The sequence below is a fragment of the Bactrocera neohumeralis genome, chromosome 4 (genome assembly GCF_024586455.1).
Source record: "Bactrocera neohumeralis isolate Rockhampton chromosome 4, APGP_CSIRO_Bneo_wtdbg2-racon-allhic-juicebox.fasta_v2, whole genome shotgun sequence".
NCBI lineage: Eukaryota > Metazoa > Arthropoda > Insecta > Diptera > Tephritidae > Bactrocera > Bactrocera neohumeralis.
The window spans coordinates 73,997,103-74,022,795 of NC_065921.1; the positions used below are offsets into that span (position 1 = coordinate 73,997,103).

General features: G+C 31.0%; 2 protein-coding genes across 4 annotated transcripts in view; one reads left to right on the forward strand and one right to left on the reverse strand.

The window, feature by feature from the left end:
• LOC126755847 (dipeptidyl peptidase 1-like) overlaps positions 1-25,693 on the reverse strand; it is a 41,630-nt gene that overhangs the window by 10,455 nt on the left and 5,482 nt on the right. The window lies entirely within an intron of this gene.
• Positions 1,674-25,068, forward strand: LOC126756705 (uncharacterized). 3 transcript variants are annotated; one of them, XM_050469954.1, is made up of 5 exons: positions 1,674-1,818; positions 10,014-10,672; positions 13,553-13,723; positions 13,799-14,727; positions 16,694-25,068. In XM_050469954.1, exons 2-4 carry the CDS (start codon positions 10,615-10,617, stop codon positions 14,074-14,076), a joined length of 507 nt encoding a protein of 168 aa, XP_050325911.1. In that variant the 5' UTR covers positions 1,674-1,818; positions 10,014-10,614; the 3' UTR covers positions 14,077-14,727; positions 16,694-25,068. The 3 variants fall into 3 exon arrangements, with proteins under 3 accessions (XP_050325911.1, XP_050325913.1, XP_050325912.1); XM_050469956.1 differs by lacking the exon at positions 1,674-1,818 and adding an exon at positions 2,413-2,485; XM_050469955.1 differs by lacking the exon at positions 1,674-1,818 and adding an exon at positions 2,651-2,977.

Consider the following 25,693-nt stretch of genomic DNA (forward strand, 5'->3'; position numbering starts at 1 on the left):
GAATAGTTCAGCGAAGCATTTGCAAAAAAAATATAGTTTTCAAAGATTTTGTACACAAAACAGTTTGATTATGGATATAATTTTTTCCAAAAATAGCCTTGAGAAAATTTGTTGTCATCGAAGAAAGCCCTTCTATTTGATAGAACTGTGAAAAAATTCTATTAGTATACTCAACTAGTTTCTGAGCAATCGTGGCTTCCGACTTTGATAAAATAAATTTTCGAGTGAAACACGATCAAAGTTTGAAGTAGCCTGACCTATCTCCTGCACTTGTATTACGATTGCCATGAAATTTTGGGCCGCTTTTCCAAAGCTTCTATCTGCCACACTTTTATAGCGATTGATTTGAGCATATTATAGACTACATATCATAGTATTAAAAAAAAATATGAAGAAACGATTTGTTGAAATTTCAAAACACACAAATGAAATGCCACACCAACAAAAAATTATAAAAAAACGCGTTTTTTCTGGCATGCAAGTGGTTTTAACACCTTAAGGTTTTAGTATTTTCAAAAAATCAATTTTTTTATTTTTATTCCTTAATGTATATATATTTAAGAATATCCACAGAAAATTCCATATCGTTCCGGTGAATATTTTCGAAGTTATGCGCAAATTTGAAAAGGCGTTTCAGAGTTCTTGGTTTTCTCAAAATGTTGTTTTCAAAGTCGGTGACCAACATTACTTCAAAACGGCTAAGCCGATTAGTCTAAAATTTTAACACGAGCTTGTTAAATATATTTTTTAGTAACTAAACGAAGATTTTTTTCACCGATAAATATATATTTTTTATAAATAATTTTAGACCGACCGAAATTTTGTTCTAAAATCTATTTTTTTTTGTTTTAGAAATCGCGATTTTGTAAAAAAAATTTATTTTGCTTATTCCTCCAATTAATTACTAGATTTAATATTACTTTAACGAAATCTTTTTATTTTTTTAATTTCAGAGGTTTAATTTCAGTTCTGTATTGGTCACCGCAAAACGTCTTTTTTGAGAGAAGCTCCCGGAGATCAGCTGTAGTTCCTTTCCAAATAAATATTTTTGCTAACACTAAGTCTTAATAAATAGTTAATTACCATAATATGAGTACAAAGTTTTGGAACAATAAATTTAAAAGTTTTCTCAGAAAAAATTCGCTTTTTTTGGAACTTCATACAGCTAGAAAAGAAGTTTTTCCAAATTTTTTTCTGAGAAAACTTACAGCTAGAAGGCCGAAAAAAAGCAAATTTTGCAGATTTTTTCCTGAGAAAATTTCTAGCCGTATGAAGGTCGAAAAAAAAACGAATTTTTTCTGAGAAAACTTTTAAATTTATTGATGCAAAACTTTGAACAAATTATGTGTATACCGCAACTTATATTTAAAAAAGCATTATAAATTGTTACCGAAATACAACATTGCTCTAATCGTGTTTCGAAAATATAATATATACCTTTTTAAATATATTTTTATTACGAATTTCGCGCAATTTACTGAAACTGCACAAAATACTAGCATACCTTCAGGCGTCATTTGGCAAGCATTGTGCGGCATACGCCATGTAGACCCGGAAGACTACAAATAACTGTCATAAATGCTCAATGGCACATGCCATTCGAATGCAACACTGCGTAAAAATATCGATTGCTACCGCCGCTGCTTGGCCTAACGGCCTGCTGTACGCTGGCTTGTACGCTTTCTGTATGCCCGCCAGTGTTTTCGTATCCAATCACGTAACGTCCTTGCTGGATGATTTAGCCGTGCTATTGTCATATCGAATAAACGTTTTCACATCGTTGTCCGGGTGCGAGCTAAATAGGAGATTGTCTCTTACGTAAATATCTATAAAATTATTTGAAAAAGAAAAATAATAAAAAATTATTAAAAAAAAAAGCTGTGTGTGTGCTAGCCAAATGGCAGTAATAGTTGTAAAGCTTGCACAGCGCTGAAAAGGACTGGTTAAAAGTTGAAAACCACGCAACGAAGCAAAGAAAATCGATTACAAAATTTTGCACAATTTTCAAGACTTTTTCGGCAAATGAAGTAGGCAAAGCTTGGTGAAGGCGGTGGTGCGGCAAGCAGCTAACGGTTTTCAAATGCATATAAATATGTATATGGCATCGGTTGCAGACTGTCATAATTGCAATGAGGGCATGGAATAATTGTGCAATCTGTGTGTAGAAAAAAATGTATTTGCAATTGCAAAGTTATTTATATGAAAATATATTATATATATATATATATGTATATATAGCAGCAGCGCATACGTAATTCGAAAATAGCACGGAAGCATAACGGCAAAAACTGTATGTATGGCAAAGGAAAAATCTAGCAAATAGTGTTTAAAAGTGCACAGTTTCGCACGGTGTGCAGCGTTTCTAACGTTTCTATAATTTTGTGTGCGTTTTTGGCAGAAATTTCGAAAAACTTGCGCAAATTTGGCTTTGCCGTTTGACATTTTCGTTGTCATAAGCCAAAACGATTCAATCGATATCGCTATGGTTGGCGGGCCCCCATACCAACCCACACATACACACACACACAAACGCACATACCTGCTTCGCGGTGCATTAACACACATACGCACAGCCACTGGGCACCATTCCACACTAATTGGACGCAGTTACATAAGATTCGTGCTGTGAATTTGCAAGCGCAGCTGCGGCAAGTAACGGAATTAGCGTTACACTTGCAAACAAAATTCTTTCAAATATTTTATGAAGTCTCTCGAAACAATTTCATTAAATTTTTTCGTTTTTTCAAAAGCAATTAAAGAAAAAAGTGGGTGTTTGCAAGCGTAATATGGGTGACAGTGTTGAAGGGGTTGCGCTTATTCGTCGTTGCCGCTTCGTTTTCGCCAGCTGCATTGTGGTGTCTTAGCTTACGAACGTTCGTGTGCATGCGAAACCGTTAGTCAGCGTCCAGTATGAGAGTCGTTTGTCGGTTTTTCGGTTTTCGGCGCAACACAATCTATGTATTTGAGGCTTAACTAGGTCAGTTATTGAATTTTCAAACGAATTGCAATGCGCAAGCAGCAATAACAATAACAACAACAACAAGAACAACAATTACATGTACTCGTATGACCAACACAGTGCATAACAATAAGACAGTTATAAAAAAAAAAAACAAGCAACGCGTTTTTAACGACAAAAAGAGACAGTAACGATTGCATGAAGTGCCAGCCGAAGCAAGGCATGAAAGCGAGCAGCAACGAAAAGCGAAAATGTGCAAATTGTGCGAAATGGCGTTGGTAGCGTGGAAAGCAATGCGGAAGTGACTGCAACTCAAAGGTTTCCATGCAAGCAAATGAGCGCAGTCGAAAATAATTAAAAAAAAAATAAAGAAAGTTATATGTACATATGCATGTGTGTGTGTGTTTGTGTGTTAACTTAAGAGCAATATGAAATAGGGCAAATATGTTCTGTGGCTTAAAGTTATTTGTCATTAATTTGCTAAAATTTGACATGAAAACTGGTTTGCATGCCAACAACATTATTCTTGTTGTAAATATGTTGTTGTATTTGTGACTATTGATCTCGCAGACATTGTCATTTTTTTGCTGTCATTTTTTTGTGGCTCTCATTTTCTTTTTTTGCTGTCATTATCCTACATTTTCATTTATAGCCTTTCATCCACTTGGCGGTGACTTCTTTTGTTGTTGTTGTATTATTTTCGTTATGTGTATGTGTGTGCATATTAAGGTTAGCTTTCTTGTTGTATTATTATTTTCGTTATGTGTGTATGCGTGTGTGTGTATTAAGGTGTGTGCGCTCATATACTCGCTAGGCAACCCACTAATAACAGTTAATAAAATCAATTCTCCACCCATAAAGAATGCCAGCAGAACAATCACTGACATGTCAAATCTACCTCAAAATGGCTTAGCACGGCCAAACTCAACTCAACAGTTTGGTTGCATGTGCTGTTATGTATTCGCATACATACATATGTAAATTTATACATATGTATAAGCTGTTAATTGAATGATTCACAAATCAAACGCCATAGCATTAGTTAGAGCGAGCTCGTGTTACATACATATCAGCGCTTATAACGGTAAATTATATATTTTTGTGAGTAATTGAGGTTATTTTCATATGCATATACTCCTACATATGTATATGTGGTTTTTCAAATATGGTACACATTTCAAATATACATAAACATACATATGTATGTATGTGAGTACTTGCAGCACCTGCTTAAGTGGCTTTTGATATTTGATTTCACTACTTGATTCATATTTATAAATAGACATATTTTCGTTGTGTGTAATTAACCACCGCTGAAGCCGCTTTTTCTTTGCTTTTTCTACCTTACATAATAGCCGCTGGCTGTCATATATTTTTTTCCTACAACATATTATTTTCTTTCAACATATTATACAAGCCAGGCATATCGCTTTTTTTATATGATTTTTCATGGCAAATAGACATACATATGTACATATATATGTATATAGTAATGGAAATTTGTAACAAAATATGCTTGACTGAACCCTTATTAAATTGTTTGCAAGGTGCTTGTATCCGCTTACATAACCACTTCAAGCTTAGCAATTTGCCTTTAACTGAAGAGTCAGAAGACCGTTAATAGAGTACACGCACATTTTCATTATTTTTATTACTTTCATTTTAAGCGCATAAAGTAAATGAGAAGTTTGTATATGTATATTTACATTTTACAATACTAACTTTCATATCGTCACCTAAAAGGCAAAAGAACGCATCACCAAAAAAATGGAAATTGAGTTTTTTGTTGCCTACGTTTCCTTACATGATGTTAGAAATATGTAGTATCAAATTTTCAGTTGCCGTTGACAGACATAACTACTATATAACCACTAACTAACCACTATATAACCGCTATATAACCATCATATAACCACTTTATAACCAAAACTCAAATTTTGTTTCAATATGAATTTTTATTATATCGTTTTTCCTTCCTTGTAAACTTATGAAAAGTGATGTTACGTTATTTTGCCTTTTAGGTCACGATATACCATATACTTATACTGCGTTATTGCGTGAACACGAAATTTTCCTGTAATAAAAATTTGTTTCTATTAAAATGCAGAAACAGCATGGCATTTCATTAACATTTGCTTTGTTGTCGGTTATAAGATATGTATAAATATAAATTTTTGAAATAAATAAGTCAAATAGTTATGTACATGCCTAGCCAAACCCCACTTAGAACCTCGAAAAATTTATATATGTAAGTATTTATTATCCACTGTATCATTAAAAGAACAAATTTCAATTGCTCGCGATTTACCATATAAAATTAGTTATTGTCTCCTCTCTATGGTGTTATAGTGGCACAATTTAATTTTTTTATCATGATATACAATAGACCTTAGGTCGCGGTGCTATCCTCATCTATTTATCTTTTCATGCTATAAATTGACACCTAAGCCTCTGCCGCCTTTCGCTGGGAGAAAAAGTTTAAATAATCCATATATACACACATACATGGAAAAATGGTCTACGTGGCTGATAGATTACCGCAAAATTAAACAAATTTCATAAAAAAATATAAAAAATGTTACCTTCAGCTGCATCGTAGCTATAATACTCTTCACAAATGCAAAAGATCCCTTAAAAAACTTAATTTGATCAGCCAGTTTGTATGGATGCTATACGCTATAGTAGTTGGATCATAACAATTTCTTTAGAGATTGTACCGTTGCCTTGAACAAGTATCCCTGTCAAATTTCGTTAAGCTATCTCATCAGGTAAAAAAGTTTTCCATACAATGACTTGATTTCAATCGTTCAGTTTTATGGCAGCTATATGCTATAGTCATGCGATTTGAATAATTTCTTCAGAGTAGAAACCGTTACTTTGGATACAGTGGTCGGATATCGGCGATTTCGACAATTGAACAACTTGTTTAACAGAAAAGAAGGTGTGTAAATCCTTAACCACAAATATATTTATTTTCATGTTTCATGTTGATATCAGTAATGAAAATTACATGAATAGTTTTCTAACCGAAAACCGACATCGCGAGTGATGACTACTGTTAAAACACTAGCGATGATTGTATCGAGGCCAGTGACAAAATAAACATTTTAGGCATGAACTGACTAACATGACTAATAATTTTTATTATAGATGTCTTAATAATGTCCAGAAGAATTATGATATATAAGTTAAGCGTCATTCTGAGACCTCAATAAGTCATAGATACACCAAATCTCGAATATTGTTATGCCGATATTTATATCCTCTTTTTTCTTGCGTTGAAAAGATTAGAGCTATTTTAGATGGTCTTAACTGACGAAATTGTCTCAAGAATAAGTACAAAGAATTAGTTATTCGTTGTTTGGAACATATTTTCTATAATATTACATAGGACATCTTACAGAGGAATTCAGAGAGTAAACACAGTCAATGGATTCGCAATTGAGCAGACCTTTGTTTATGATTGAATTTTACTTTTTATATGCTTCTGAAGTACATACTTGGGAAAACGTCGGGTTTTGTGAGTCCGGAAGTATATACTTGGGAAAAAGAAATATCTGGTGTTTCCGCTAGCTATACCGTGACATATTTTGAGTTGTTGAGATGAGGTGTGTTCTTTAAGAGAATAAATCCATAATTATGAATTCCTTGATCTTGTAAATGTTTACTCAGATTAACCGGTATTTAGAGAGAACTACTTTAGTATTATAAAGTAAAGCTATAACTTCTGTCTCAGGACTAGTAAAATGATTCCACCAATATGATATTTCACTATTTGCTTTAGGAAATATTATTACTATTTTAACAGTATACCAATGATGACGAGACGTTTCTCGAGAAGGAACATTTCAAGGGTTACATACTTTGCCTGTAACATTAAGGTTACGCTGAGGAATAATTTTATTCTTTTTAAAACAAGTTTTATATTTTGTATCTTTCTTCTGAGCATTTTTCCACAGAAGTCTATATCAGCTATTGAACTCGGAGCTATTATTAAAGTGGTGTAAGGTTTCTTTTCAAGTTATTAAACAAAAGTGAGATATCTGCAAATTCTGAGTCAGGTTCGAATATACTGAAAGTTTTTCATGAAAACCTTCATATTATTTTTTTTAATAGCAGGAAGCATCGACTGCCAGACTTTAATCCGCTAAACCTAACCTGGTCCCAACACATGTGTCTCCCATGAGAACACTTTTTAGTGTTAGAAATAGAACCATTTATGTTGAATTGAAAGACAAATATTCCTTAAAATCGTTTAAAACTGCTGTCTTTCCGCAGCATTAGCATATGCAATCAATATAAACTTAATGCAAGTTATCATTTCTTTAATTAATTATTTTGTTGGGTTTTTTCCCATCAGTCACATACATCACATACTTCAATTAGCTCGTTCTTACCAACATGGCTTGTTGTATAACATTAATCTTCCATTAAATGTGTCGTAAATGGATAACATGTTATATGCCAACAAATATTCGTATACAGTGAAACCTCGCTATAATGGAACTTCACAGAATACAAACTTTACATATGAACTTCTAGCTGAATTCCTGACAAAACGCTGGAATGAAGAAGAAGATTTTTGGGTTTTAGTTTTACGAAAATGTAACTCGAATAACTGTATATAGCAAATTAAAAAAAAAAATGAAGTACCGTTATTGTAAACCCATGAGTTTGTTAGTTAGGAACTTGAAAATGTGTATTTTTGTAGTTTTTAGTTTTAGTTTCTAATAAAAATTAAAAAAAAAACAGTGATTGATGAATACTAGAGAGTGGTGAATCGAACACAAAACTGGCAAATTAAAACTAGTAAATTAAAGATAGATCCCTGCAGTTTTATTAAATTTCAAATTTAAATTTATTTGCCTTACAAACTGACTGACTGTTCAAAATGAAGATTTTGTATGGAAAACTTTTTCATTGGACGAAATGAATTTAGCAGACGTTACCTCTTCCGTCATGAGAATATACATATTTGCTATTCAATTGCGGGACAATAGTTTACAACGTAGAGGATTGAAAAGATATCACTCGTTGGACCTCTTCTTCCGAATCAATTAATGAATAATTTTTTATTTTTTATTTATTTAATTTAATTTAACTTTTTTTATTTATTTATTGTCATACTATCATAATTCGATTAAATTACTGTATACAATTTTATTATATTTAATTTAATTTAATTTATTTTTTTTTATTTATTTAAAGTTATACTACTGTAACTCATCCTCATTGTGTTTTCATGAATTTTTATTGTTGTTTTTATAATTAAACAGATTCTAAATATATTGAAAATCACAAAAAAAAAAAATTGACGAGATGACCTCCCGAAATTTCGTATAGATTATTACGCAAGGCATTTCTATAATCTTCGAAGAAATTGTGCCGATCGAACAACTATAGCATATACTAGCTGCTTTACAAACTGTTTTGTATGCCTTTCATGCTTAAAGAAATGCGGCTGTGTAAGGTATAATAACAATGCTGCAATAGAAGTTAACATTTTTTCTTATTTTGTAATGAATTCAACTGGATAACTGTCGTATTGCCTTCACATATAAGGTTTTTGGCAAGAACGCGCGCCAGATAATAGAAAAATTTGATTTTTTCTTGCCTTCAAATATTTCATAAATCTCAATTTCTATACAAGGCTTTACCGTATATACTACGCTACAACGTGACCACATGAAACGCCCACTAAGCCATCAAATAGTGCCAAATCCATTTCCTATACTACAGCCCTTACCGCTGAACACGCGACCACTCGCCTCCACTTACATGAACTTATTGGTACTTATGTAGTGCATGCGTTGATGCACGGGTGTATGTATGTGTATGTACATTGTCTTTTTTTGCCACTATGACAGCCGACGATTATGTAAAATGCAAGCGCAGCACTTGCAGGAAAATCTTCCTGCGCAACGTGAGCGCTATCAACGGCACATCAGAACATCAGCAACGTCATTATTGTCATTCGTTTGCGTTCATTCTTGCATGCTGGCTCGGCAAAGTGAGCACGAGTAGTCGTGTGCAAGTGCTGGCAGTGTTTGTGAAAAGAGAGCGTAAGAGAATGCATATTTGAGTATGAGTAGTGTGTCAAAAATTGATTGCATGTACATGCTTATGTAAATATATATTTATATACATATAAGTATGTATGTGAAAATTTGTATAAATGTATGTAAGTATATATTGTATGCATGTATGTATGTGTGTCGGTCTAAAATTTCCCAAAAACATAATGAAAAGAAAATTGCAATGTGTCCCATATCTGAAAAAGTGAGAACAACGGTGCATACATACATGCATGTATGTACATGATTAAGCATGTGCGCAAACTTTTTGTCGGCGGAAAGTGCAATCAACTAAAAATAACAACAGCACCACTCGTTCAATATAAATCATGTACAAATTAAAAACAACAAAAAAAAACACAAAAACAAATAATTGAAAAAGAAAATAAATTGTGAGCAAGGGAAAATGGCAACGCTGAACATGTGCAAGCGTATAAATCTTGGCAGTTGGATGCAACCACAACCGCAGCACCCAATAAAGTGGATTAGGCCAATTACTTTGTGCCACAAACTTTCGGTCGGACACAAGCAGGCAGTCGTTAAGCTAAATGTGTTGTAACAACAACAATAGGGATGAGAAAACTAACAACTACAAAGCGAAAAACTACAAAACGAACTATGAATGTCATAATGTGTACACACTTTTTCATTATATACAACTGCTATGTAGATATGTATATCTACTCGAATATACATATATACATGCTTACATATTACTCGTATATATAAAAATATATAATATGTACATAAGTATGCTACGCCCCGCCGCAGCCGCCATCACCCGTGTATTTCGACGTTTTCGCCTACGCAAATGCGCCTCAAAAGTCATTGTCTGCCGCTGCCGTTTGAATTCTTGCCATTTGCCAATGTTTCTTTGAAATACACATTTTCTCTCGTTTTTCATTGCATTTTGTGTTTCTTGCATTTCATCCAAATGATTTAACCGATTATTTTGTTGCATTTCTTCCGAATCATTGCAGTTCAGTGCGAGATGTCGGCATAACAGAACGTCAAATAATCAATCAGCCAGTCAGTGAGTCAGTTAGTCAGTGAGCCAGCAAGACCGCGTTGAAAAGTCCGTGTGACAGTGAGTTGGTGTGTCAGTTGCCGCCGAAAAGCCAAGCCAGTTAAGCTAAGTAGCAGAGTAGCCTGCGTGGCCGAGTCCAATTATTGTACCTGTGTATGAGACGTGCCCCGATTTGTGATTTTATTTCGAAGTGACAAAGTTTTGCTTCACACCCATTAACTGCGTGTTTTAAGTGAACTCTTAAAAAAACAAAAACGAAAACAAATAATAGTAATCAGCAAGCAAAATAACATAGCAAAAAGCAATACGGTAATAATTAAAATAATAAAATAATTGAAACTAACCGAAAGTATCAACTATTAACCAAAACAATTTAACTAAAAGTTCTTTTAGCGAACTACATTCGAAACTAAACGCGTAGCGAACAACAACAATAGTTCTGTTTTTAATCCTCACCAACAGTTTTTTGTTAATCTCGTTGTTGTTGTGAATAAATCGATAATTGTATAATATCAAAACCACAAAAAGCAAAAAAAAAAAAAGAAACAAGAAAAATGTCACCACTAATGGAACGAACACTGCTGCTCTTGGGCATCCTTTGCTGTTTACAAGGTAGGTCTGTTATACAAATGACAATTTTACATAATTTTATGGCTTACAAATATTTTTAAAATAATATTTTTTTATTTTCTTGGATATCTTAGCAAATTTGTTGGTTTCAAGTTACCAGCTCACGAATTTGTTCATGAAATTATGGAGTGGGCTCTTATTTTTATGATAATTGCATATATTTTTATCAATTGGATCAGCTTTTCCATTATGACTATTGTATTGCGTCCGTTTAAGAATTCACTAAAAATCAAATATGGAGATATCTAAACCCAGAGTATACAAAATGTTCAGTTTTACTCAATGAAAATCTCCGTTTGCATTTCAAAAGTAAGTCGAATGTGTTCAGTAGCATTGATGTCATCAAATTCTCAGAAAATCTATGAAACATATTCTTCTTCTTTATTGGCGTTGTTTGGCGCCAATTGGAGGTTCCAAGTGTAGCCAAGTCCTTCTTAATTATTTCACAAAATTTGATGAAAACTTGACTTCTTATGTCCCGAACACAATATGTTCATTTATTTTGACTTGACTTAAAATCGAAGAAAACCCTAACCTGATCCGCACCAGATGTAATATACTAATGCAAATTATGCGATTTTTCCAGTGCTCGAAACACTTTTCTTAAACACTTTTTGGGATGATCTCATTTAGTGAATTTTGTTTTATCTCTTCGATCGACTGAAAATGGGTTCAGAGGAGCGGCAATTTCAGTTTGGGAAACAATAAAAAATCACACGGAGCCAAATCTGGTGAATACAAAGGTTGATCGATCGTAATCATTGTCTTTTTTGCTTTAAATTCGGTCACAGTCGTGGCTCGATGTAATGGTGGATTATCGTCTAAAATCCGTGAATTGGTCTGCCACAATTCCGACCGTTTTCGACGGATGTTCTCACGCAAACGCCTCAATACGGCCAAATAGAATTCCTTATTGATCGTCTATCCTTCCGGAACAAATTTACGTTGCACTAAACCATGAATAGAGAAAAAACAATGAGCATCACCTTTCACCTTGCGGCTGTTTTTTTTTTCGTTTTTTCCCTCCATTCCAATGATTGTTAGGTAGGTAGGTAGGTAGGAGTGCAGCCCTATCGGGCTCAATTAACACTTGATGTGCCATTTTGATGCACTGTTCGTAGAACCTCCTGTATCTGCTATTACGTTTCACCTTCTCTTTCAAACCATTTTGAGGTTTCGATGAAACTACTTATGTCCGCTATGCTTTTAGTGGAAATCCATTCAAGGTTTGGTGCTAGATGGATTCCAAGTGTTTTGTGTCGGATCTGTGCTAGAGCTGGGCATTCACAGAGAAAGTGGAAGATTGTTTCCAATGATTGTTGACTTGTTTGCATGTCAAACTCAGAAACCCATGTCTCATCGGTAGTTATAATGCTCTCCATTAATGTGGGATAGGAATTCGTACGTTAAATCATATCAAAAGAGACCTGTTTATGGTACTTCTTTTGAAAAAATTCGGCATAACCGGGACGAATCAGCCAAGAATGCCTGACCACTAAAATCATTCGAAATGACTCGCGAGAGATGTCAAGCTCTCTTGAGATCTCTCTAACACTTGCCTGACGATTTTCTAGCACCATATCCTTCACTTTTTTAATATTTTCATCAGTTGTAGAGGTCGAAAGTCGTCCAGAACGAGGCATGTTTTCAACGATCTCTCGACCGTCTTTGTACCACTCGTAGGCTTATGTTTAAATTAATTTTTTAATTAGCTAAATACATGTTTTTGAAATATCATTTACCTGGAGTATTTAAATTACAATTTCTGGGTACTTTGCTATTTTCACTAAGTTTGGTTTGCCATTCCATAAAGAACTTCCGAACAATGTTTGCAAATCGTGCGAATTTATTACCAAAATAATGGCTCAGTTTGATCGGTTTCGCACCATATTTGCTTAAGCAGATAATGTTCATCCTCAGCGACACCCATCGAAGAGTGATAGAGTATCGAAGCCGACCCGTATGAGTCCATCCGCAATCGCGCGCAATAATGGGAACTGTGCCCTTCCACTTTATGGAGGATTTTGGTGAGAGATCTTGGTTAGCGGGCTTACAAAGTCCAATTTGTGCAAGAGTTGAAGCCAAACTACCAACAGCGAATCACACGCCCATGAATGGACCCAACACTCCCGATTTTTACAAGGAAATTTAGTTCAGCGATGAAGATATGTTAATAAACCGAATTGTCGTATTTAGAGCGATGATAATTCATAAGCCATTGCTGAGACGCCGTTACATCCAAAAAAAATCAGAGGCAAAGGGGATCAATGATGCATATTTCTTTAAAAATGAAGCTGGTCATAACGTTACGGTCATTGGGGCATGCTACTGAGCCATGATAAAATACTGATTCAATGTCTGAATTGGAGATGGTTGGAGTAAACGGCTTTGAGTTCCGACATGGGTTCTATGCCATACAGCCAACGAAACAAATAATTTTTGAAGAAAACTTTGGTGAGCATAATATCTCGCGCCGTAGGTCTTTGGCTTGGCCACCGATTTAACACCACTGGACTATTTTATTATATTTGTGGAAATGTGTAGTGTCGATTCATCTACTCAGTTAAGCCCGAGACGATTGATGGCTAGGAAGAGAATATTCAGCGCTGCAAAGAGTGTTCGAAAGTAGGGACTTGACTTAAATGGATTTTGTTTGAGCTAGCCGCGACAATGACTTCATCGAAATCATTCTTAAAACATAATTCAAAATTTTATTTTTATAATAGAGTTTAATTCTTGTCCATAACAATAAATTCTAAGCGTTTTTTTTTTTCTTAAAAACCACACGTCTAAAAAAATACCCTTTACATACCTTTATCAACATATTTTCTAAGACCCTGCATCACAATTTCCCTTCCACAGCAACCACTGCGCTGATGTGTTACGACTGTAATAGCGCCTACGATCCCAATTGCGGTGATCCGTTCGAACCCTATACCTTGGGTAAGGTGAACTGCACCCAGCAGGAGGTTAAGGAACATCTTAAGGACAAATACACCAAACCTATGCTCTGCCGTAAGACAACACAAAAGGGTGAGTGAAATATGATAATTATTTTAATTTCAATAACTTGGTACCTTACTCACCTATAACATTTTATCGTTTCAGTTTATGGCAAGGTGCGCGTGGTGCGCGGTTGCGGCTACATACCCGATAAGAGCGATGATGGCTTGTGCATGAAACGCTCCGGCACACATGACGTGCAGGCAATCTATTGTGCGTGCACATCTGAGCTGTGCAATCATGCCGCCTCCACATTGTATCAGAACAACAATCATCCCATACTATCGGCATTACCCTATACATTAGCAGCGTTCTTTGTTTGGTTTGCCACATTTTCGAGTCATTTCAATATCAATGCTTTTGGTGCTGTGCAAATTTCATAAATAGTACGAGATATACAGAAGCCTACACGCATATATAGTAGAAATAAATAAGCATATACATACATACAAGCATACATGCATACATACATACATATGATAGATGTGTATATGTGTATTAAGGAAATGAAGTCGCGAAGTTTTCATTTTACCACTTTAAGTTTGGAAAGTCATAACAGAGTCATACACACACACACACACCCTAGAACACACACACACACACACACACATGCATTGCATAATTCAAGCGAAATAGAGCAAACAAAACGCAAGTAAAAGCAGAAGTTGATTGGGAATAAAGAAAGAAAAGGAAAGCGCAACCAACACTTAACGGTTAAAAATAGCATGGAACAAAAGCTAACGGATGTTAAAGCAGTTTAAAGGAGAGCGACGCAGCCTAGCTGAAGTAGCATGTGTTGCATAAGCAGACAAATGAAATCAGCACACTTGAGATTGCATAACCACATTCAAGCTAAAATAAAGAAATAAACTAAATTAATAGCAATTAATACGAAAAACAGCGATTTGTTCAACTAAAACCGAAAGCAAGCATCTTTACTGTATATGTTGCCCCTAAAAGTATGCTAATAAAAATATTTTTCGTTCGAAGACAATGCAATTGACAAGGCCGGAAAAAATTGCTGTTGAAAGCAGGTATGTGAGCAAAAAGATAGTTAGTTAAGTACAGTTGAACTTCCCTAACTCGAATCAGCATAAACCACAAAAAAACTTCGAGTTTGAGAGATTACGAGTTGAGGAAGAAAATTTATATGAATTTTGGCTTCTATTGGCAATTTAAAAGTTCGAGTTATGAAGAGCTTTGATTTATAGAAGTTCAAGTTTTGAAGCACTTCGCGTTATGGAAGTTCGAGTTATGGAAGTTAAACTATATTTACAACAACAACTAAGGGATTATATTCACTTGTAAGTCACTCAAAATGTTTTTTCCTTCAGTATTGTTGAGTAGTTTTATTTTTGAAACCAAAAAAAAAAAATTATAGCCGATGAAATCTATTGGAAATGAATGACAAAATATCAAAAATTAAAGGAAAAATTATTTACAGACGATTTGAGTTCCGGTAGAGGAAGAGCAGGGCGTGGTATAAAAAAAAGTTGTATTACAAAGTTATAGGTAATGAAAATATCCCACTTTTGTATCAACACGTTTCTCACATAACCTCAAAATTATTATTTATTGAAATAGTCAAATATCCAAGTTTTTTGTATTTGTTTACTTCTTATGTCCCAAAGACTATCATTTTTATATAAAATATTAAAGTGGAATTCTTATTTCGACTTAAAATCGGGAAAAACTCAATTTTCAATAAAAATTTTTTTCTATTAATATTAGATAAAAAAAATCAATAAATTTTTTTTCGAAAAAATCTTAGATTTAAAAAAATCAATTTTAAATTTTTTCTACAAAATATTAGATTTTTATAAAAAGTCAGTAGGTAAATTTACAATAAAATTTTTTTAGGTTATGCAAATATCCCGCTTTTGTATCAACACGTTTCTCACATACAAAATGTCTCAACATTTGTGTGAAATAGTAAAATATCCAAGTTTTTATTATTCTTTTACTTCTTATGTCCCAAAGGCTATCATATTTTATATAAAATATTAAGGTGAAATTCTTATTTCGACTTAAAATCGGAAAAACTCAATTTTCAATAAATTTTTTTTCCAATAAATATTAGATTAAAAAAAAATGTTTCAATTTTTTTTTTCTAAAAAATATTATATTTAAAAACAATATTATATTTAAAAAAATTAAATTTTCAATAATTTTTTTTTCTAAAAAACATTACAATTTTATAAAAAGTCAGTAGGTCAATTTTCAAATTTTTTTAGGTAATGAAAATTTGTGTTAAAAAATATTAGATTAAAAAAAAATAAATTTTCAATAATTTTTTTTTTTCTAAAGAAATAACTTTAAAAGATTGAATTTTTATAGAAAATCGGTAGGTTTTATATTTGTTGAATATATATACTTTCTGTTGGTGTTAAAAATATACACATACATATGTATGTATGTATGTACATTAACATGATGGTTTTTCTCTAAAAATGTACAAAAACGTTTTATGGTTTTTGGCGCCGATTACAGTAAATTGAAAAATTCTTACAAATATGCTCATAATTCCGAAATTATTTGCTGGATTAACTTCAAAACTTTCAGAGAATAGTCTCAAATATATGTAGATTCAATACATCGTCATCTGAAATGCCACATTAAATAAAAATTATATAAAATTCAAATCTTCCGCTGTCAGATATAACCAATAAATTACCAATACATAACCTTTTTATAACCAAAACCCAAATATTGTTTCAATATGAGTGGTTTTCATTATATCGTTAGTCCTTCGCCTGTAAACTTATGAAAATGTTGATGAATTTTAACCTCCCGCTGTCAGATATAACCTATACATAATCAATATATAACCAATTTATATAACCGAAACAGAAATTTTGTTACATATTTTTCTTCGATTGTAAACTTATGAAAAGTGTTGTTACTTTATTTTGCATTTTAGGTGATTTTTTTTTCAATTCACAAGTGGCTATAACCCTTTAATAATATTTTATGCTAATACTTCATTTTTTTATTTTTTAGGTTATGTTACAATTAAGGCAAACCACGCGAATAAATGTGCGCGCCAGCGCTGCTGCGTATGTATGTGGCTGTTATTAAACAATACGCATACATATATATGTATATACATAATTAACTTACTTATACAAATATGTCATTTAAGTTATTAGGAAGATAACAAAAACAAAAACATTAGAAAAAAAATCAAATACAAGGAAAACAAAAACAACTGCCGTCACATGTCTTGCGAAGAAGTATTCGAAATTTTTAATAATAGTTTCACAGTGTATATATGTATGTATGTATACTATAGTGCTAAATGTAACCAACACATGCTGACACTAACGACGTACGTCATAAATATCTAACTGCGTATGAAAGTGTAAAGTGTTATGTAGTAGTTGCTTTGTAAAAAAAAGTTAAATTAGAAGAATTATAAATTTTTTTAAATACTTCACATGAAATTGTGTTTGCAGCGTTATTGAAGCAGGATATGGTGCTTAAGGAGTCATATCCACTTGCAAGTAAGAAAAAAAAGAGTTTTTTTGTGTATTTTGTTTAGAGAGGCATTTAATTAAATAAACTAATTAAAATATTGTACATTAACGGAATTTAATGTACCTTAATAAGCGGTTATCAATTTTGAAATTTTTTTTTCTCTTGAACCCGTCGTTGATCTCCAAGAGAACATCCGAAAAAGCTGTCTGGCGCTGAGGAAGATTTTGCTGCTTAAAATTATCCAAAGTTCAAGAATCAAAGAAAAAATATTATTACAATAAATGAATGCAGTTAATGATGGCAGGAATGGTGAAAATTTTGATTTTTGAAAAATTGGTGGTTTCTTTAAAAATATATTTTTTTTTAAACTCACTTCGAAGTGTCTAAAAAATCGAAATTATCATCAAAAATCTCATTACTTCGATTATTATATAGTAAAATATATAAATAATATATCTTGAAAGGTCATGTAATCGACTACAAGTCGGTCGATCTAGCCGTTTTGGAGAAATTTTCCGCACCAACTCTGAAAAAGTCTCTTTTGGTGAAATAATTTACACTTCAGAGTAGTTTAAAGATCGATTATTTATTATAAACATCTTATTCCTTCCACCATTATATAGTAAAATATATAAGTAATATATCTTGAAAGGTTATGTGAGACCACAAATCGGTCAATCTCGCCGTTTTAGAGAAATTTTCCTTACCAACTCTGAAAGTAGCATCTCGCGAAAACGCGTTTAAAGTTTTGGCTGCCGATTATTACAAATACGCTCATATCTCCTGAACTATTTTCCAAATCAATAATAAATTTTCGAAAATACCCTCAAATATCTGTACCTTCGATAACTATGCAAAAAATTTATGCATAAAAAAGTCGATTTTTTTCAGATTCACAAGTGGATATAACCCCTTAAAACCGAGTTGTTGTTGAAAAATGCAAGAAAAGTGTACGCAAACTTCTTAAATACTTTATAAATAGTGTGTGTTATAACGTACAGTATTTTCTATACAACGCCACCACGTTGGAAACACTAAGCTGCCAACCACTGTTGTATAGTCTTAACATAACATTGAGATGTTACTTTAACAGTTGCAAGTAAATAAGAAATACTTAAAATAACTGCATATAAAATGTAACTTAACAAAAATGCATTATGAGTGTTAGTAGCTAACTCGCAATGCAACACTAGTCTCACTCATAAGCTACATAATCTAACATTTGTTTTAACAGTAAAATAATATTTGCTTCTAAACACGATTTTGCTGCATTATTGCAATAGTTATAGCAACATAGTTCATATATGCCTTAGTTTTTAGCTATACTTCCATTATTTGCATACTATATAACAGTTAAATACTGTAATATTTTGGCAGAATCACACAGAGTTGGCGTTTACACATGCAGCTGTATGTGACACTACTAAAAGGCAGTCCTTATGGTAAGGCAACAGTATAAGAACAGTTAAGCGTAAAAAATTTGTAAATTTAGCAAATGTAATAAATAAATCACTTAAAAAATATAGGGACTTAATGATTTAAAGCAGCTAACTACCATATAAAGCCCAAAAACACTAGTATTCAATGCAAATACAACGCATACAACAACAAATTATGCAAATGCAATTAATTTAAATACATACAAATGCGCTCCATACTGCAAAAAACATATACACGCTTACATACTTACACAGTTACATATGTGAAGCATATAAAGCTAGTGAAATAAATCGCCTAACAAATTATATAAAAAAATCTGTCATGCCTACATAAATTTACATATAAACATACACGAACTTACACATACTCAATATTTATATTATATGCATAAAACCGCAAATTTTGTCCAGAAAAAAATTCAAATATTAAAAATAAAAAATAACTGTCATAAAGCAATTAAAAACGTATATAATTTAGTACGCAAGCAACACGCTGCGTAATGAAAGTGAACATGAACCTTTATTAATTTCCATAAAGAAGAACATAATATAGTTAATATACATACATATGTATATGTATGTATGTAATGAGTATAAGCTTAATGAAAACATATAAACGAAGGTGTATGAACAAAATGCTGCGCATAATATTAGTATTTATAACGACACTCATCGAAAAACAACAACACGTACACAACTTATTATTACTATACAGTGAAGCGAAAAAAAAATAATTAAAAGAAAAATTCATAAAATTTTTTTCGGGATTTCAAATTTTTCCTCAAGGCATATAAGTACATAGAAATAAACTTGAAGCAAAGTACAGTTATAATTATGTATATGAGGCTGATTATGTATGTATGTATTATATCGAAATCGCAAACTACAACTGCAAATATGAAAGTAAATAGCAATACCGTTACATATACAAACAAATGCTTTGTGTTACTTACACAGTTATATAAGGCCAGGGTTGCATATAAAGCTTTTAAAAATAATTGAAGTAATATTGGAATATTTTTTTTTTATTTTGTTATGCTGAAAATCTTGATTAAATATAAAATTAAAATAAAAAAAATTAAATCCTGAGTTGGAAAATTAAAACAAAAATCCCAATTTTTAATTAAAAATTAAAAAAAAGGTTTTGAAATTTTAATTTTTTGACGTTTTGCATTTCAATTAGTTTTATTTTTTTTAATCCCGAAAATTTTTATAAAAATTAATTTTCTGATAAAAAAAACTCTGAGTTGGAAAATTAAAAAAATAAATAAATCCAAATTTATAATTAAAAAAAAAAGTTTTGAAATTTACATTTTTTGACGATTGAATTTCAATTAATTTTATTTTTTTTTTAATCACGAAAATTTTTATAAAAAATAATAAAAAAAAACTCTGAGTTGGAAAATTAAAAAAAAATAAATAAATCCAAATTTATAATAAAAAATTCAAAAATAAAAAAAATTTTGAAATTTTAATTTTTTGACGTTTTGCATTTCAATTAATTTTTTTTTTCGTAATTCCGAACATTTTGATTAAAAGTAATTTTCAAATTTTTAAACTTAATTGAGAAACTAAAATAAATTTTTAATTCCAATTACTGGAATGAAAATAAAAATAATGTTTGCTCAAATTTATTATTAAAAAAATTCTAATATTTTGAAATGTCTGATTTAAAGTAATTTTATTTTATTTTGAAAAATGCCGAAAATTTTATTTAAAAATTATTGTTATAAAAAAATTATTATTTAAAAAACAAATTATTATAAATAAAAAACATGTTTTTTATGTTTTTTTTTATAAATTTTCTTAATTAATATATTTCGCACTGAACATATTTGGCACATTTTCAATACTTTTGAGCGTGGTCGACAAATTTACACATTGAAACGGGTTAATTTTTAATTCTGATTTTAGGATTAAATACGAATTTTTAATAATAAAAAATATAAAAAATAATTTTTAATTTTTTGTTTTGAATTTTACATTTACAATTTTTATAATTCAATATTTAATTTTCAATCTTTACTTTTTAATTTTTAGATTTCAGCTTTTAATTTTTAATGAACAATTTTTAATTTTAAATTTTCAATTTTTAACTTTTAACTTTTATTTTTCAATTTTTAGTTTACAAAATTTAGTTTTCAGTTTTCAGTTTTTAACTTTTTATTTCTATTTCTCAATTATTAGTTTTAAATTAACTTTTAATTTCTATTTTTCAATTTTTAGTTTTAAATTTTTTTGCTTTAAAATCCAAAAATTGAAAGTAAAAATTGAAAATCTAATTTTTTATCTAAAAATAAAAAAAAATCGCAACCCTGCCTAGTACATACATTTGCAAAAATATACTCATTGATAATGTATTAATATATTTTTGTGTTTTATATGATTTCTGTTATAGTTTATTGTGAATATTTTTATTCCGAAAATTAAGACAAAAAAAATCCAAAAAATTTCAAAATAATTACATATCATGATTTCACTGCAGTATTTAATTATTAATTATATTATGTACAAATATTTGCATGTTAAATATAATTTTCTCTAAAACTCCGCTTTTCCATAAAACTTACTGTGTTAATGCGTATTTTTATATGCCGTCGATTGATGCAATTTCGTAATAAGTGCAAATATTTCATGCTTTTTTAAACTACTTTAAGATATTCAGTGATTTCTAAACAGTTGTGTGATAGAATCATTCGCCATTATATAGTTTAGAAATTAAACTACTACTGGTTAAAAATAATTTCCAATTATTATAATATACTCAATTCAATAAGCAATATAACGGTATTACATTGAGCATATCTTCTACATAATGAAATTAGCGCACGACTTGAGACTTTCGCTAATTAACGGACCTGTGATTGGTGCTTTTTTCACATTTTTACAGTTCAATACAGATTCTCGTATCTTACCACAAGTGGTATGCTGTTCTCGTTAACATAAACGATAGTTTCAGCTTAACTTTGTGACCATAAAAAATGTATGTAGCATAATAAAAATCATTTAAATTAATTGTTAATTACTATAATGAATATATTAACACAGTTTAGTGCTTATGTCAAGAACACTCACCAACGGAAGTCTTTTTACCGAAAACTTTAAGCTACTCAACACGCCTTTACACATAAACACACCACTCACGCGCATATTAAACACACCCAACTCTATTAAAAAAACAGTTAGAACAATGTCAGTCATTCATAGCAGCAACAAATCTATTATTAACAAATAATTAAAAAATTATACTTAAATAAAATGATAAATAAACAAAAAAATTAATGAAAAGGCGAGCAATTTTGCGCAAACTTTGAAGTCGACGAATTTGAAGGTGAAAGAATTCTGCAAACCAACAGCAATGTTACACCCGATTTTTGAACATATAGACAAATGTGTTGAATTCAACTACGCTAAGTACATGTGTTTATCACTTTATACATACATATATGCGTGCAAGCTAATTATGTATATACATACATACACATTTGTGGGTATACACAAAGCAAAAATAAAACAAGAAAGAGAAACAAAAAATTAAGAAAAAAAAATATTTTTAATTTAATAATTAGTTATTTACTAAAAATACTAAATAAACCAAAGAGGAAATTGAAATTAATGTAAGCACACACAAACACAAAATGAAAAGCAACAACAAATAATAAACACATTGAAATTGAGAAAACACAATACGAACAGATTAATATATTTAATAAACTTGAAATTTATGTAGATATATGAACTAATTTTAAAAATTAAAATAAATTTAAATTATTAAACGAAATGATAATAACAAAAAAAGAAAAAAATTCTTCAAGAAACAACAAACACTAGCCGACAAAAACAAAAACAAAAACCAAAAAACATAAAATACAATAAACAAACGAAAACTAAGCAAAACAGTAAATATAATTATATAAATAAGAAATGAAAATAAAAACAAAAAGTTATTAAGCCTAAAGTATAATTATTTCAATATGAAATAGTAAAACAAATCATTAACTAATTATGTAGACGAGTGCAGCAGGCAAGTAAAACTCAGCAGTGATGCTAAAAAATAATAAAGCAAGTATGGAAAACAAAAAGTTTAGAGCGAAAGCAGAACTATGAGAAAATATGAAAAAGAAACAAAAAAAAAAACAAATATATAATTCTTCACTACATTTAGATAAAATATTATAAATTGATTTATTAACGAAAGTGAGTTGATTGCGTTAGTAAATGCAAGCGAATTAATAACTATTGCAAAAAAAAACAAATTGACACCGTTGTTAGGCGAAATGCCAACAACACAATGATGATCTAAATATTACATAAACACTGTATACACGTTCTTTAAGTTAACACCCATTACTAGGCATTACTAGGCAATCATATAATGTATTCTGCCATACAAAAAATACAGCACCCACATAGCAACAGAATGTATGCATAAATAATTTAACATGAAAGTAAAATAAAAAAAATAGTATAAAATTGAAATAATTAAACAAATATAAAAATAAAGTAATAAAAAATATATAATTAAAAGCTATAAGCTATAATAATAAAATATATAAACAACAGTAAACTGTTAAAAGAAACGGGCTTTGCATTAACAACGTGAAAAAGCAGCGAAATTTTGCATACAGAGAATGCGCAATGTTACTAACATGTGTGCAGAAGCAGCAGAGCATGGCAATGAACGGGCAGCGCTGACAGCAGTGAATAACATGTTAACAGCCCAAACGAGCAGTTAATGCTAATGAGTCAGTGCCATAATAATAGAAAATATTGAAGAAATATTCATTAGCATCCGCAGCTATTTATTAACATTCTCTGCATAGGCACCAGAAAGTTGCAGCAAAGATTGTTAATGACTCAATGCTATTCTAACAGAGAAATTAAATCATTTTCATTAACTTTTTTTTGGTTACTACGTTGGCAACTGATAAGCTGTTAATTAACATTTGTGCATTTTCTGTATTTACAATTTGCTGTTTAAAGCATGCAAAAGGTAAACAGCAGCATTTACATAACTGTCGTGCACTGCTCGTGCTGCGCTTTATTCACTCGTGATTCATGTTATTCATACGTGTCGGTTTATTGAGAAGTAACACGGGTTTGTTTTTTTCTATGTGAAATTTTCACCACTGCAATGTTGCTGTTGTAGCAGCGTGTGTATCGAATGTACTTAATTTTATTGACAACAAAGCGTGCAAATGCTATTTTTATTAAATAATAAATAATTAATTTTAAAATGTTTAATTATTAACTTATTAAAGAAATGTTTTCTTTAAATAGCTGTTAATCATGGCTGCAGTAATATACATGTGTGTATTTATTGAAGTTCGTGAGCCGAATATTTAACAGTCGTAAATGAAGCGCAATGAAATGGCGATTCCGTAGATTGCACACTAGGCGCCATTTTGTAAACAAATACACTCAAATACATGTTTAATAAAGGCTGATGTAAAGAAAATCATTTGCTGTTTACAGAATAAATTCTTAAAGTTGAGCATTTTTAAGGACACAGGCTTCACATCTTAAAATCTGTGCAAATTGATTAAAATTTAGCTGGAGAATGAAATCAAAGCATTTTATACATATGTACATACATATGTATGTATATCCTCAACTCAAATTAAAATTTTTGTTCTACAAATTTTCTTTTTGTGCAATAAGCGGCTATCAAAGGCTTTTGCTTCTATAAAAATTTAGGTTTCTCGCCTAAACATTGAAATTAATTATAAATACATATGTATGTGTATTAATTTTTTTTTAAATTTTCGGATTTACCATATGAACCCGGTAACATTGATCGAAATGAAATAAAATTGAATTGAACGTGTTGTAGCGAGCAGCACGCACAACAGCGCATGTGTGTAACAATAAAAGCAAGCGACAGTGGCTGCCAAAACTAAACTGTTGTAATAAAATATAAGAATTATATGCATAAATTCTAAATGATCGTATGTGTTTTAACCACTAATATAGAAGTGATTAAAAATGTTTTTGGTGTACATTAATTTTTGCAACAAATTACACTTGCATAGATTTATAATTTCACTTATATTTTTATGTATAAATACAACGACTTTCTCTCAACTTAACAGCTAGCTTACAGTATACCTGTTAACTCAATGTTACCATTTTGTATTTGTCTTCATTTCAACCAGTATTACTTATATGTTGCTAAAAATAAAATAAAGATGAATATGTGACAAGACATTATTGTTTATCTCCATGAAATTATAAATAATGCTAAACCGAAAGGAACTTTTGAAGCAACTATTATTGTCATGTGGAAAATAGTAGTTGAAATTAACTCAATAAAAAATTATGGAGTAAATCATGCTGTTGATAAGTTTATCAATATTTTGTTAATGAATTCTGAAGAAATTGTTATTTTCTAGTAAATAAGTCTGTAAAGCTCCGCTTGTAGAAGAAATCAATAAATAAATTAAATACAAAAAACCAAAATTAGTACTTGTCAAGATTTATTACTAATGGTATGATAGTGACTTGCTAGAAGCTCTGAGAGCTTGGTTGGAAGGTTTTTATGTATCCTCCTTATAGCTTAAATCTATCGCAAGTGATTGATGTATGTTCCGGTTTATGGCAGATGATTTGGCTGGTGAAAAATTCGCCAAAAAGAGAAGTAGGTGAACATCGAATTCATCAATTTCAAAACAATGGAGCAAAGGGATTTATGGGTGTGGCATAATGCGTTCACAATGGCAAAAAGTTATGAAACAAAATATTTGATCTAAATCGAATCGATCTTACTATGCTAAATAAAATCTTAAATTATCTTGGATAATATTCGACCGAATGGACGACGTTCAACACTCATTGGAGAAAATATAGCAGCCGTAGCTGAGAGTGCACATGAAGACCTTGGAAAATCGATTCGGCGCCGTTCGCAGCACCTCTGACTGACTTATGGAACGACTTCGCGCATTTTACGTCGATTATGGGCTCTTGAAAAGTTCCAAGAAGATCTGACGTTTTCGAGCCAGATTTTATTCAGCGATGAGATCTATTTCTGGCAAAATATAAACAAGCAAAATTGCCGCATTTGGGACGAAAAGGAACCTAAAAAAAC